General features: G+C 46.3%; 1 protein-coding gene across 2 annotated transcripts in view; it reads right to left on the reverse strand.

Moving 5' to 3' along the window:
* Positions 1 to 14,064, reverse strand: part of TMLHE (trimethyllysine hydroxylase, epsilon) — a 122,997-nt gene that overhangs the window by 23,395 nt on the left and 85,538 nt on the right. For both annotated transcript variants that reach the window (XM_082262682.1, XM_082262683.1), the window contains exons 7-8: positions 13,723 to 13,959; positions 1,765 to 1,903 (exon numbers count right to left, since the gene is read on the reverse strand). In XM_082262682.1, the coding sequence (XP_082118808.1) occupies positions 1,765 to 1,903; positions 13,723 to 13,959 (376 nt within the window). The remainder of the gene's footprint in view (positions 1 to 1,764; positions 1,904 to 13,722; positions 13,960 to 14,064) is intronic.

A 14,064-nucleotide genomic window follows, 5' to 3' on the forward strand; every position in this document is an offset into this window, starting at 1 on the left:
ACTGCTGAGGAATGTAGCCCGAGTTCTCGGCCAAACCCAGGCTTTGGGACTCGGGGCTAATCATTTTAAAAAAGCAACAGGAGACCCGGGGCTTTTGGGGAGCACACTCGGGGCTATAGCCCAGGTCAGCCCCCCCCTGCCGACGCCACTGCCTACAGGGTACCCTCGCTAATATTCCACACAATAATGGGGGCAAGACTATCATTAAAAATGAAGCGCCCCTACATCGCCACATGGTCCAAAGGAGGTGCCAAGCTGAAAATATGGACCAACAGGGCGCAAGCATACATTTTTGTGGGGGCCCAGCCGCAATTGCACAGATCCTCAGCCTGGCAGATGCCCAGAGGAAGAGTGGGGGCTTCAGCTACACGCACTGGGGCCGCCCCCCCAATGGCTGCAAAGCCGCGGTGTAAATTTTTGTCCGTATCCGGCCGTGTGAGGCGCGTACCTGCGGATGGTAAAAACATCTGCTCCCCGAGCCAAACAACCGCCGCAGGGAGCCCAGAGGACATCCCTGCCCTAGTCACCAACCCTTAGGATGGCAGGGAAACCTGCTCAACCCCCCATTGCTCAACAGGAAAACTCGGTCAGCAGCCCAGTCATCAGCAACTCCAACCAGCCCCCCTTAAGAGCATGTGGCAAAGCAAGCTTATCACCTGTGGGGGAGAAAGACCAACAGTGACTGAAATCTTAGAGGGGCTGGGGGGAAGGTAGAGGATCCCGGGGGTCTGACCATCCCAGGGAGGGGCCCGTGTCCACCCTAAAACTCTCCAGGGGTAGTGGGGGGACAGCTAATTACCCTACCAGGAACAGGGTGGGCACTGCTTGTAATGTGGGTGCTTTCAGCCAGAAGGAAACGCTGCAAAACAGGCCAAAGCTAGTTCGTATGCGTCCTCGCGAGATGTTTAACTAGCAAGCCAGCCCCCGTCCAGTAGGGCTATGTCACGGCCGACCTAGTGCGGAGCTGCGGTCTGCACATGCTCACTGGCCGGACTAGGGGGACGCTAAGGATCTATATTATCCAGTTCGTTGCCTACTCCATCACTTGATTATAGTTCTCACAGGAACAAAATAATAAAAGAGGAAAAAAAATCCATTTAAAATGAAAAAAATTGCCAGGACCCGAGTGCCTATAGCTGAGAGTGGGTGTATACCCCCTGGGACTGCCCATAGGCGTAGTCAAGCTTTTTCCTGCCTAGTGTTCTTCTCATGTAGGGGGCAATATAACCCAATGGTTAAGAAGAATCAGGAGCTTTGTCTGTCAATGAACGAAAGAGAAAATCAGTTTACCTGGGCAAATAAGCCCCTTCTTGCTAAAACCTTTACTGAGCACTGGAGATACTGAAGAATTTAGAAACCAATAACCATGCTTTGCGAATTGGGCTATTCTTGGGATGGGACAAACATATTTAGCATTCTCCATAAGCAATCATTACATTTTCATTATAAAATACAGTTTTACATCTCAGCCTGAATGAATGTGATTTCAACAGTGTTCAACAGAAAAGCAGATAACAGAACATCCACCCGGGGCCAATGTTACAGAAACTACCTTTCTCCACTGGGAAGCATACGTTGGCAAATGTTTTTTTAACCAGTGAATGTGTAAGTATGGTGAATGTTACCTAGTGAAAGTTCCATTAATACACCAGCAAATACGTAGTTCAGCGAAATGATAAATTGCTTAGTAATAGGAAATGGTTCAGTGGTGAAACTCTTTTTTGCCGTATACAGGAAACTTTTCTTTGATCTCATTTAACATACCTTGCCTGGTTTCAGTTTTACCCATAGCTCATTTTCAGGCCTCCTCAGCTCATTGGTTAGGATTCTGTGTGCAGAATACCATCGATGCACTAAATCATGGGGCACTGTGTTGATGACAGCACGATCATAGTTGTTGTATCTGAAAAAAAGGTTTTTTTTTTTGTTAAAGTAACAGGTCTTTTTCCTGTATTAAACATGCGCTATGCAGTTTTTATTTTCTAAAGTTAAAGTAGTATGGGATAAGTAAAAAAAAAACAAACTACCTACTCACCTTCATACTGCAATATCAGTGTCATGATGCAACTGTCAGTCACTGCATTCCCCTTTGGTCCTGCAGCACTCAGTGGAGCGCCAGGTTGAGGCAGGGTTGGACACAGCTGGCTCCCACTTCCAGCAGGGCTTTGAAAGGCAAAGGCAGCTGTTAATCAGACAGCCAAGTGGATCACGACAATATTATCAGGATCCTTTCCGAGACTGGCATAACTCTGCCCTATCAGCCAATAGCGGGCAATAGCGGACTCTGGGTCACAGGAGAACGAAGGTAAATGTACTCCTGTGACTTCAAAAAGCAGTATTCAAAAAAGAATAGATATAAATCAGAGCTCCCAGCTTTTAAGGGACAGCAAATATTAGCCACAATTTTTAACTTTAGGCAAACTGCTAAAAAAAAAAAAAAATGAAATACACATAATTTTTGAGAACTATTTTACCTGCCAAATGATTTATATTACTATCCATCCAGCCCTGAAATGTACACAGTTCAACCATACAACACATAACAAGGATAATGATCAGCGCTGATTCTTATATTTCCCAGACAGACTAAATCAATTATGTAACCCAAGGAAAAAGTGCGAGTGCAAAAATATGATGTAAACACCCACAACACCTAATAAATATGTTCAACATTTTGTGGAATCCAACAATTCATAAATAAATAATATTAAAGTGTATGGTGCAAGCCACAAAAATCTAACAATTCATAAAAAAAACAATGATATTTGAGTGTATAGTGCAAAAATGCAAAAAACAGCCAGCTTTCTGGCAAATATATATATATATAAAGTGCAAAAATAGGAAAACTTCAACTAGCAGTCCGATATATCCTTGAAATAAAAAGTGCATGTACATATATGACCTTATACATAAAATGATATACCGTACTAATATAAGTAGGTGATCAATAGCAGTGAATTCAGAAAAAAAATCTCTCAATGATAAATTAATCTCAAACCAACTTCCTTGTGACAGTATATAGTGCCACACTAAATTAGTGTATATAGATGAATAAATAAATAAATCAACTATAAATAGGTGAACTAATACATATATCATATAGCAATTAGTCCATGAGAATAGTTCATAATAAATCCTCCCAAGTGAAAAAAGTGAAAATGTGCAGAAAAGTGCCAAATTCCAGTAATTGCGTGTTCTCAGTGTTCACACGTGGGGATCCCACCATCTGTGCACCACCTTTTCCCCCTAATGGACTCACCAGAAATCAAGCTGGTTAGAACCAGCACTCACGCTTTATTAATCAATATTCAGCCTGATGGTCCAGTTCCTCATGAGGATTACCCCGGTATATACATGGAGGGGAAGGAGAAGAAATGTACACACATAGCACAAATTGGTTTAAAATTCATTTATTTAAACAAAATAATGGATACACTCACTAGAAAAGTGTCTGCCCGACACTAGGATATCCGGTGTTTTAAAACAGCACCACTCAGGCTCTCTAAAGCCTAGCCGCGAGCGTGCATCTCCTCAAAGCGGTGTTTCTCTTTGGTGTCCTAAGCCTTGCTTGAGATTCATTTATCATTAAAAGATTTTTTCTGAATTCACTACTATTGATCACCTACTTATATTAGTATATCATTTTATGTATAAGGTCATATATGCACTTGCACTTTTTATTTTAAGGACATATCAGATGGCTAGTTGAAGTTTTCCTATTTTTCCACTTTATATATATTTGCCAGGAAGCTGGCTGTTTTTTGCATTTTTGCACTATACACTCAAATATCATTGATTGGTTTATTTATGAATTGTTAGAATTTTGTGGCTTGCACTGTACATTTTAATATTATTTATTTATGAATTGTTGGATTCCACAAACAGTTGAACATGTTTATTAGGTTTTGTGGGTGTTTACATCATATTTTTGCACTCGCACTTTTTCCTTGGGAGACATAATAGATTTAGTCTGTCTGGGAAATATAAGAATCTGCGATGATCACTATCCTTGTTATATACCTTTATGTAGTGCATCTACAGTGGACCAGCAGCATTGTCTTATTCCCCTATTGTAGTTTTATTTAACCCTTGAGGTGCTGGGCGCTTGATAATTTATTTTCCTTATCATACGACACAGCCTTTTCTGGTAGGGCAGGATACCTGATTTTTCTCTGCTGTTGTTAAAGGATAACATTCCCTGTGCACCTCCTCAATCTGACAGCTATCGGGGATCTTCTCCCCTCAACTAGAAGTCACATTTTAAAAAACGTGACTAAGCGGGGTTCCATCCAACTGGCCACGCTCATCATACACAGTTTCCTGTGAATGGAAAACTACAAGGTCCTGCAGCCGTTGCAGCTGTCGGCTTGTACCAACTACAATGGCGTCGTGGATCTGCTGATCACTGGTGCAATGCTTTACAGGCTCCAAGAATAAATAAATAAATACCGTATATACTCGAGTATAAGCCGAGTTTTTCAGCACATTTTTTTTTTTGCTGAAAACGTCCCCCTCGGCTTATACTCGAGTCAAGGAAAAAAATGTCCTCTCCGACGGGATTAAGGTTTAAAAATGGCGCCGCCCGTCGCATACATGTTACCGCGCACGCGCCGCCGCCGCTCGTGTAATTTCGGCTATTCCCGGCGCCGCTCGGGAGAGGCCGGGAATAGCCGAAAGTATACGAGCGGCGGCGGCGCGTGCGCAATGACGTGTCGGCGCCGGGCGGCGCCATTTTTAAAATGAAGGCGCCTCTGGAACAGGTAAGCGAAACAGCTTCACTACCTGCCATGGGCTGCAGGCACACTACGAGGGATGCAGTGCTGCGGGCATGGTCCACCTGTACCATGCCCACAGCACTGCATCTTCTGTAGTATGCCCACAACCCCGGATCCTCTAATACCATGCCAGTACCCTGCAATCTCCTGCACCATGCCAGTACCCTGCAATCTCCTGCACCATGCCAGTACCCTGCAATCTCCTGCACCATGCCAGTACCCTGCATTCTCCTGCACCATGCCAGTACCCTGCAATCTCCTGCACCATGCCAGTACCCTGCATTCTCCTGCACCATGCCAGTACCCTGCATTCTCCTGTACCATGCCAGTACCCTGCATTCTCCTGTACCATGCCAGTACCCTGCATTCTCCTGTACCATGCCAGTACCCTGCATTCTCCTGTACCATGCCAGTACCCTGCATTCTCCTGCACCATGCCAGTCACCCTGCATTCTCCTGCACCATGCCCGCCGCCCTGCATTCTCACCCTAGGCTTATACTCGAGTCAATGATTTTTCCCATCTTTTTGTGGTAAAACTAGGGGTCTCGGCTTATACTCGGGTCGGTTTATACTCGAGTATATACGGTACATGCAGATTTTATAACCTGCAAAAAAATGTGCATTTATTATTTTTTTCAAAAAAGTGAACTTATCCTTTAAGTAGCAATTACAGGTCTTACTCCTTCCCATGTGACTGGAGAGTGAAAGAAGCAGCAGCAGAAAGCAGAGCTCATCTCTTTGTCACTCTGCTCTTTTTTACTATCTGCATGTTTATTGCTAGCACAGCTCTCTTTTTCAGTCTGAGATCTACTGTACAGGGACTGCAAGAGGCTGATACCAGGTCAAAAACAGGTACTTACATTACCTTTAATAAAATACATTTATATATAAATTAATAAATACAGGGCTTTTTTAATTGGTACCAGAATGGAGTTCAGCTTTAAAACCCTTCCCTTCTCCTGATAGCATGTGTTTTGGCCCTACTCAGGAAAGTCTAAGCTACTCCTAGTCTTTCATCTATACAGTTCCTTGTCATAAATATCTTATTGCTCTAGAAAGCAATAGAGTGAGTCACACAGTACAAACCCTCACAGGGGTAAAGGGAAACCTCAGCATCCCTAATCACATAATTTACATGTATACACAATGTTAACAGGTGCTTGATCACATATCGAACCAAAAGTCCATAGAGTTAAAAGTCATTAATGGCATAGGGGGAGAAAAAGTCCACCATGTAGGGCAGCCATTCAGAAACCAAAAGCCAGGGGTTCCACAGGGCTAAAACAAAGACAGACAGAAGCGCCTCTAAGTGTAGACTTTATGCAACAGGTTTAATCAATAAAATGATGCACTCACGTTAGTAAGTATATATTCATGCCCATAAAACAAAGTTCCAGTGTGGAGAAGTGTACATCATCCGAGCATGGACATCCGTCCTGCTGGAGCCAAAATCCTTTCGCCGTGGCTGGCTTGTACGGTGTATTTGCTTGACAGCGAGGCTTGGTGAAGAGTCGAACCTGGATGATGTCATCTGCATGCGACGCGTTTCCGAGCGTGCTTGCTGCCTTACTTGCCGTGAACAAGGAGCACGGCTGCCCTCCCCCAGGCAGCAAGCATACTCGGAAACGCGTCGCATGCAGATGACATCATCCAGGTTCGACTATCCACCAAGCCTCGCTGTCTAGCAAATACACCGAGCCTACTTCCTGGTTCTAACTTTGCAGTACAAGCCGGCCAAGGTGAAAGGATTTTGGCTCCAGCAGGACGGATGTCCATGATCGGATGATGTACACTTCTCCACAATGGAACTTTGTTTTATGGGCATGAATATATACTTACTAACGTGAGTGCATAATTTTATTCATTAAACTTGTTGCATAAAGTCTACACTTAGAGGCGCCTCTGTCTGTCTTTGACATAATTTACATGTGAATAGGGATAATATGGATGTTTAGACTCAACATTCATGACGGACTCAAGTCTGCTTTACATACTAACTTTACTTGTGTTGTACAGAATAGGTCAGCTTGAGCTACTGAGCACTATAATCAACAGAATTTTTACAACTGGAGGCTGGGTTATACTACAAATCAAGTCAAAAGGAGCATCAAGCTCCTCCTGCTCACCTAAAGTACAAAAAACAACTTTTTTAACATATTTTTGGTCCTGCTATAATATAAGGGTATATAGATTTTTGTACCTTGAATGCAGTCTTAAATTATTTTGCCTTTTCATGATTTTGTTGTGTCCCCCTGCTCCCGCCAAATTTTTCACATTTTAATGCTTGCCACACATGATCTAAGCTAACATGGAGCCCTGTGTAAACAGAAGACAACCAACCCCAAAATAGAGGGGCAGGGGCTGCATCTGTCAGAGGACTCAAAGAAAATAATTTTACAGCAAGTTCTTACAAAAATTCTATTTTCTCTTACGTCCTCTGACAGATGCAGCCCTTCCAAGTTTCATCACTATTGGGATGTCCCAAAGCAGTGCAGGTGTGAGGGATGGGAAGAGACGCAACAAACAAAATGGTAACGTGTCAACAAGGCCAGAACCAAACTTAGCCAACAGGGCAACAGAAGCTCAACCAAACAGGAGCTAACCCCAGAACAAAAATTCACCCCAAGAAGAGAAAAAACATGTCTCTTCAACAAACCGCAGCGCTCAAAACTTTGCGGCCAAAGGAAGCATCCGAGGATGCCATCATGTCAATCTTGTAGAATTTTGTAAAAGTGCACAGATGACCAGGTCGCCACTTTGCACACCTGAGCCACAGAAGCCTGATGGCGAAAAGCCCAAGAGGCACTCATAGTTCTAGTAGAATGTGTCCTAACAGGGAAAGGAGGCACCTGAACTTTTAGTGAATAGGCCCGAACAATAATCTGTCTGATCCATTTAGAAATGGTTGCAGCGGACACAGCCGAACCCTTCTGAGGTCCCTCAGGAAGGACAGGGAAACAGGGAATCAGATTTCCTAAAGGATTCCGTGGCCGACAGGTAAACCCTGATTGCCCGAACCACATCCAACGAATGCAAAGCGAATTCCTAGGGATGCTTAGGCTTCGCACAAAGCAAAGGCAAAACAATATCTTCATTGAGGTGGAAAGTAGACACCACCTTAGGGAGAAAAGACTGGTTGGGTCGCAGAACGACCAGATAAGGCGAACAGCAGGACAAAGCCGCCAATTCAGACACTCTGCGAGCAGAGGTGATAGCCACCAGAAAAGCAACTTTCTGGGACAACACAGGCAGAGATATTTCTCTGCTATTTTCAAAGGGAGGTCATTGCAAAACAGACAAAACCATATTCAAATCCCATGGAGGCAAATGGGCCCTCCGCGGGGAACCAGATGACGCACCCCTTGAATAAAGGTGCGAATCAGGGAATTGGTCGCGAAGGGACGCTGGAAGAAAATGGCCAAGGCCGACACCTGACCTTTATTCGTGCATAACGCCAAAACCTGTTCCACACCTATCTGCAAAAAAAGCTAGGACCCTCGCCACCGAAAAGGAGCGAGGATGCAACCCTTGCGACTCACACCAGGCAAAGTACGCCTTCCAGGTATGATGATAAATCTTTCTGGAGGAAGCCTTCCAAGCTCTCAGCAAGGTAGGAAAAATAGCATCAGGGAGACCTCTGTCTCTCAACACCTGGCCTTCAACCGCCATGCCATCAAAGCCAGAGACCGTAAAGCAGGGTGGAAGATTGGCCCTTGAGACAGCAGATCTTCTCTCAGAGGCTCGACGACCATCTTTACGAGATCTGCGTACCAAGACAGACGAGGCCAGTCTGGGGCCACCAGAATCACTTGCACCTGTTCCAATGCTAACCTGCGGAGGAACCTGGACAACAGATGAATCGGGGGGAAAGGCATAAATCAGTTGATACTGGTGCCAAGGCACCACCAACGTGACCGTGGCGTCTGCCAGAGGATCTCGAGCCCTGGCCTAGAAAATTTCTACCTTTATGTTGAGATGAGACGCGAACAGATCCATGCCCGGTGTCCCCCACCGGGCACACAGGAGGCGAAAGACCTCCGGATGCAGGGACCATTCCCCCTGATCCAAGGACTGACGACTCAGATAGTCTGCCTGCCAGTTCTCCACTTCAGGAAGGTGAACAGCGGAGAGAGCTGGAACATGCACCCAAGGCAGAATCTCGGCCACTTCCGTGGCCGCCCAGGCACTCCAGGTGTGCCATGGGTCTGCCACCTAAGGGTTAACTAAGTACAGACTAATTTCAGTAATTGGCAACAGGCTGCCTTATTTAAACACCTCAGCAGCACTGTGTCTTTGCTGTCTGATCTGCAGCTTTACCTTGAGTTCTGTTCCTGTGTTTGTATTGATTCCTGTATTGACCTGGCTTGCCTGACTTCGTTGCTATCTCCAGTCCTGACCCCGGCTTGCCTTGACTCTGTTATACCTGCTTCCTGCCTGATATCCTGCTGCCAACCCCTGCCTGTACACAGACTATTCTCTGCCTGCTGCTTGAACTGTATGTGATTACCTGTGTCTGAAACTAGCTTGTCTGACCCTGCTCCAGTCTTTGCCCATCCAGCTCCTTCCAGTGCCTGGAGACGCTGTCCTGCATCCGCTGTGCATCCGCACCTCTGTACCTGCTTCTTCCGGCTGCTCAGCAATCCAACCGCGTTCAGTGACTTATCAGCTACTCTTCTCAACTGCCAACAGAAGACCAGGGCAGGCACTCTTACCTCACTGCGCTCTCGCATCCACTGTTGCAACTATAGTGGTGCTTGAGCCAGGGCTGTATGAGAGGTCTCCCTCTGCATGTTAGGCTCTGCTACAAGGTACGTGACAGTACATGGCTGTCTGAGCCTGCAAGAGGGACCTCTCCAATGGACAAGATCTGTCAACATCTCACAGCCCTCAACCAAGCCGTCAAGTCCCTGCAGGAAGGCTACGTCCAGCTGGAGGAACGTGTGCAGTCTTTAGCCACCTCTGCAGAACCTACCACAGCTCCCTCTCCTGCACCAACGCTGACTACTACCGCACCCTCTGTGATGATGCTACCACCTGAACCCAGGGTTCCTACACCTGAAAGGTTCTCGGGGGATTGAAGCAAATTCAGGGCATTTCGCAATGCATGCCAGTTATACTTCGCCCTGCAACCCCGGACTTTCTCTCTGGAATCCACTAAAGTAGGATTCATTATTTCCTTACTTGAAGGGGAACCCCAAACCTGGGCCCACCGGCTGCTCGAGGAAAATAGTGCTAAGATTCATGCTATGTCATCTTTCTTTGACGCAATGGCTCAGCTGTACGATGACCCCCAACGAACTGTCACGGCGGAGGCTGCTCTCCATGCGCTTCAGCAAGGCCGCAGAGCGGCTGAAAACTATGTCACGGACTTCAGACGCTGGAGCGCGGATACAAAATGGAATGACGCAGCTCTGCGACACCAGTTCCGCCTTGGATTGTCAGAAGGTCTTAAAGATGAGTTAGCCCGGGTTGGAGTACCTAATACCTTGGAGGGCCTTATCACCCTGGCTATCCAGATTGACCGTCGGCTCCGCGAGCGTTGGTCAGAAAGATCTTCCCAGCAGTTTCTTCCTACATGGATGATGGCTAGAGCTCCAGTTCCAGCTCATCCTACGTTTACCACTTCAGCTCCAGCCAGTTAAAGTTCTATTAACCCTACATCAGATGTCCCTGAACCCAATGCGACTTGGGTTAATGCGCCCTGCGCTGTCTCCTGAAGAGTGACAACGCCTCTGACTAGGCAACCTATGTCTTTACTGCGGAGAAGCCGCCCACTATGTGCGGACCTGTGCCATTAATATGCGTAAGTGTCCACCTGTCTTCCCTGCTAACCTGTCAACTTTATCTGCTAATGCAACTCACCTAGCTCTCCCACTCTTGTTCCAGCTTCCGGAAGGAACTATCTCAGTTAACGCCATTATTGACTCTGGAGCATGCAGTTGTTTCATTGACTTAAACTTTGCCACTCTGCAGCAAATTCCTCTGCGACCCAAGACTCAAGGACTTTCTGTCTACCTGGCAGATGGCTCATGTTTTAGATCAGGACTAGTTACTCATTACCCGTGATTACTCCTACTAAACATAAGGAGTTATTAAACCTGGATGCCATCTCTTCTCCATTATTTCCCATCATCTTGGGCCTACCGTGGCTTCAAGCCCATAACCCTCAGATTGATTGGAGTTCCGGAGAGGTCAGTTTCCAATCACGCTACTGTCAAAAACACTGCTTTTCTGAATTCCCTGACGCCTCATTAACTCTGTTATGCACGGACCCTGATCCTGAAATACACCAGTTGGTGCCTGAGGCCTATCATGGGTTTGTTGATGTTTTCAGCAAAAAGGGGGCTGACACTCTCCCTCCACATCGACCATATGACTGCCCGATTGAACTATTTCCCGGGGCTAAGATCCCCTTCGGGCGAATATTTCCACTCTCTGAGCATGAGCAAGAGGCCTTAAAGGAATATGTTGATGAAAATCTAACGAAGGGATTCATCCGTCCATCTACTTCTCCTGCAGGGGCGGGAATATTCTTTGTTACTAAGAAAGACCAGTCTCTGCGACCATGTGTGGATTACCGGGAATTAAATAAAATTACGGTTAAAAACCGCTATCACCTTCCCCTCATGCCTGAATTATTCCAGAGATTAAGGTCCGTAACCATTTTTACCAAGTTCAACTTGCGAGGGGACTATAACTTGGTCCGTATCCGCGAAGGAGATGAATGGAAGACAGCCTTTTGTGCCAGATTCGGCCACTTCGAATATCTGGTCATGCCCTTCGGCCTCTGCAATGCCCCTGCCACCTTACAGCACCTTATAAATTATGTGTTCAGAGACTTTATGGATATCTTTGTAGTCGTGTACTTAGATGACATCTTGATTTTCTCTACGTCCCTTGACCTGCACTGAAGACATGTCAACCATGTTTTGGGGGGGCTCCGCCAACATGGACTGTATGCTAAACCTGAAAAATGTGAATTCGAGCAGCAGAGCATCCAGTTCTTGGGGTTGGTGATTTCCACAGCAGGAATTAAGATGGACCCCCAAAAGGTTTCTGCTATATTGGACTGGCCTGCACCTACAGATAAGAAGGGGATACAGCGTTTTGTGGGGTTCGCAAACTTTTACCGGAGATTCATTAAAGGCTTCTCTGCTATCATTACCCCAATCACGCAACTGACCAAATGGTTCCGCTGGAGCCCTGAGGCTCAAGCCGCCTTTGAAACTTTAAAGAAATTATTCACTTCAGCCCCTATTCTCAGCCACCCTGATCCATCGCTTCCCTACATACTTGAAGTGGATGCCTCTGAAACAGCAGTAGGGGCAGTTGTTTCACAGCGTCAGGGTCTTAAAGATTTAATGCATGCTGTAGCCTTCTTTTCACGCAAACTCTCCCCAGCTGAAAAGAACTATGATGTAGGGGATCGAGAACTACTAGCCATCAAAACGGCTTTGGAGGAATGGAGGTACCTGTTGGAAGGCGCAGCACATCCCATATTTATACACACGGATCACAAAAATTTGGAGTACTTGAGGTCTGCTAAGCGTCTAAAGCCACGTCAAGTTCGATGGGCACTGTTCTTTTCTTGGTTTTCTTTCCATATAACCTACCGACCAGGATCAAAGAATATTAAGCCAGATGCCTTACTACAGGAGTGAAGGAATCATCCTCACTATCTGATAAATCAGGGAGCGTGGCTACAGACCCCGCAGGGTGGGCCACATCTGCGGCGGCCGAGTCAGATTCAGGATCTGAGGAGACAGATGAGGTTAGGGGAAAGCGGGGGGGGGGGGGGGGGTTCTTTTTATTAGACTCACCACCCCACCAGGAATGCACTACTCCATGTGCGGCGTCCAAAGGGAAAGTCAGCACCAGGGGAAAAGGAGGAGCTTCCACAGATGAAAACGCCGTTCAGAGACTCCTCTGTCATGGGTGCCGCTCTATTTGCACGTCAGACCAACGAAAAACCAGATGAAGCACAGGGACCACCAACATGCAGGGGGGGGGGGGGTTTGAAGGGAACCCACAGGACCGACTGTTCCAGGGAGGGGCCAACGTAAATGCCAAAACCCTCCAGGGGAAGAGAGGGGACAGCTACTCACCATACCAGGAACCAGGCGGGCACCGCCCCAGACAGAACCTCCTCGCCAACTAAATGGGGGGGCTGTCGACCAGGAGGAGTGCTGCAAATCGAGCCGAGACTTGGTCGCATGCGAACTCGGGAGGCGTTTAACTCGAAAGCCAGCCCCTGTCCAGTGGGGCTATGTAGTGGCTGACCTAGCGCGGAGCTGTGGTCTGCGCTCGCACACTGGCCACACTGGGGTGACCACTGGATCTAGATTATCCAGCCTGTTGCCCAGCCCGGAGGTTAATTGTACATCTCACAGGAAAAAAAACAAAGCCATTTAAAAAGAAAAATAGCCAGGACAAGAGATCCCAGCAGGGAACTAGGTCCTTACTCCTGACCAGGCAGAAAAAAAACTGAAGGGAACAGAGAAGGGTTGTATACCACCTAGGACTGCCCATAAGAGTAGCCTAGTCTTTTTTTCTGCCTAGTGTCCTACTCCTGTAGGGGACAATATAACCCTATGGTTCAGAATATTGGAGAGCTGTGTCCGTCAATGAAGGAAAGAGAAAATTGGATTGTTGCCACAGGAAGTCCTAAACCTTTTGTTATACCACCACCCACAGGGAGACTAGACACTGGTAAACAAAAAACAAAACCAGCATGCCTCTTTTTGTAGCAAAGCAGTATAAAGAGAGCACGATCATAAACACAGGTGGGGGTGGCTGTAAAATATAGAAGGGTTTAGTTCTGTTTAAGTAAATCTTTAGACACAATAATTAATGAGGTTGACTGTTTTCACACAGCAGAATCGAGCTCCGCATGTACACAAAATTAGTGATCTGTCATTCTCCCTGTTTTCTACTGGTGACACTCACCTAATCATATAGAGCTCTTTATTCCACGGATAAACATTCAATACTGGTCCAATCCCCACCATGTGGTTGTGACTCGATCCAACATTTTCAATGTATTCATGTTTCAGCGGCACAGTACAGAGGAGATCAAAGTCTTTAAGGTGACGCTGACGAACTTGTTCAGCAGCGTGAAAGCCATCTACCAACAGGGTGCGCCCTCCTGTGCCTTCATGCCGCAGACAATGGAAAAGCTGCATGCTGCAATTAACAGACACACAACAAATCAGTTAAACGCTGGTAATAAAGTTAATAAAGATGTTTTAAAGGGCATCTGTTCATGAAAACCATGGTGTTTATCCAGTC

The sequence above is a fragment of the Pelophylax lessonae genome (genome assembly GCF_965119305.1).
Source record: "Pelophylax lessonae genome assembly, chromosome: 7".
NCBI classification, from domain to species: domain Eukaryota; kingdom Metazoa; phylum Chordata; class Amphibia; order Anura; family Ranidae; genus Pelophylax; species Pelophylax lessonae.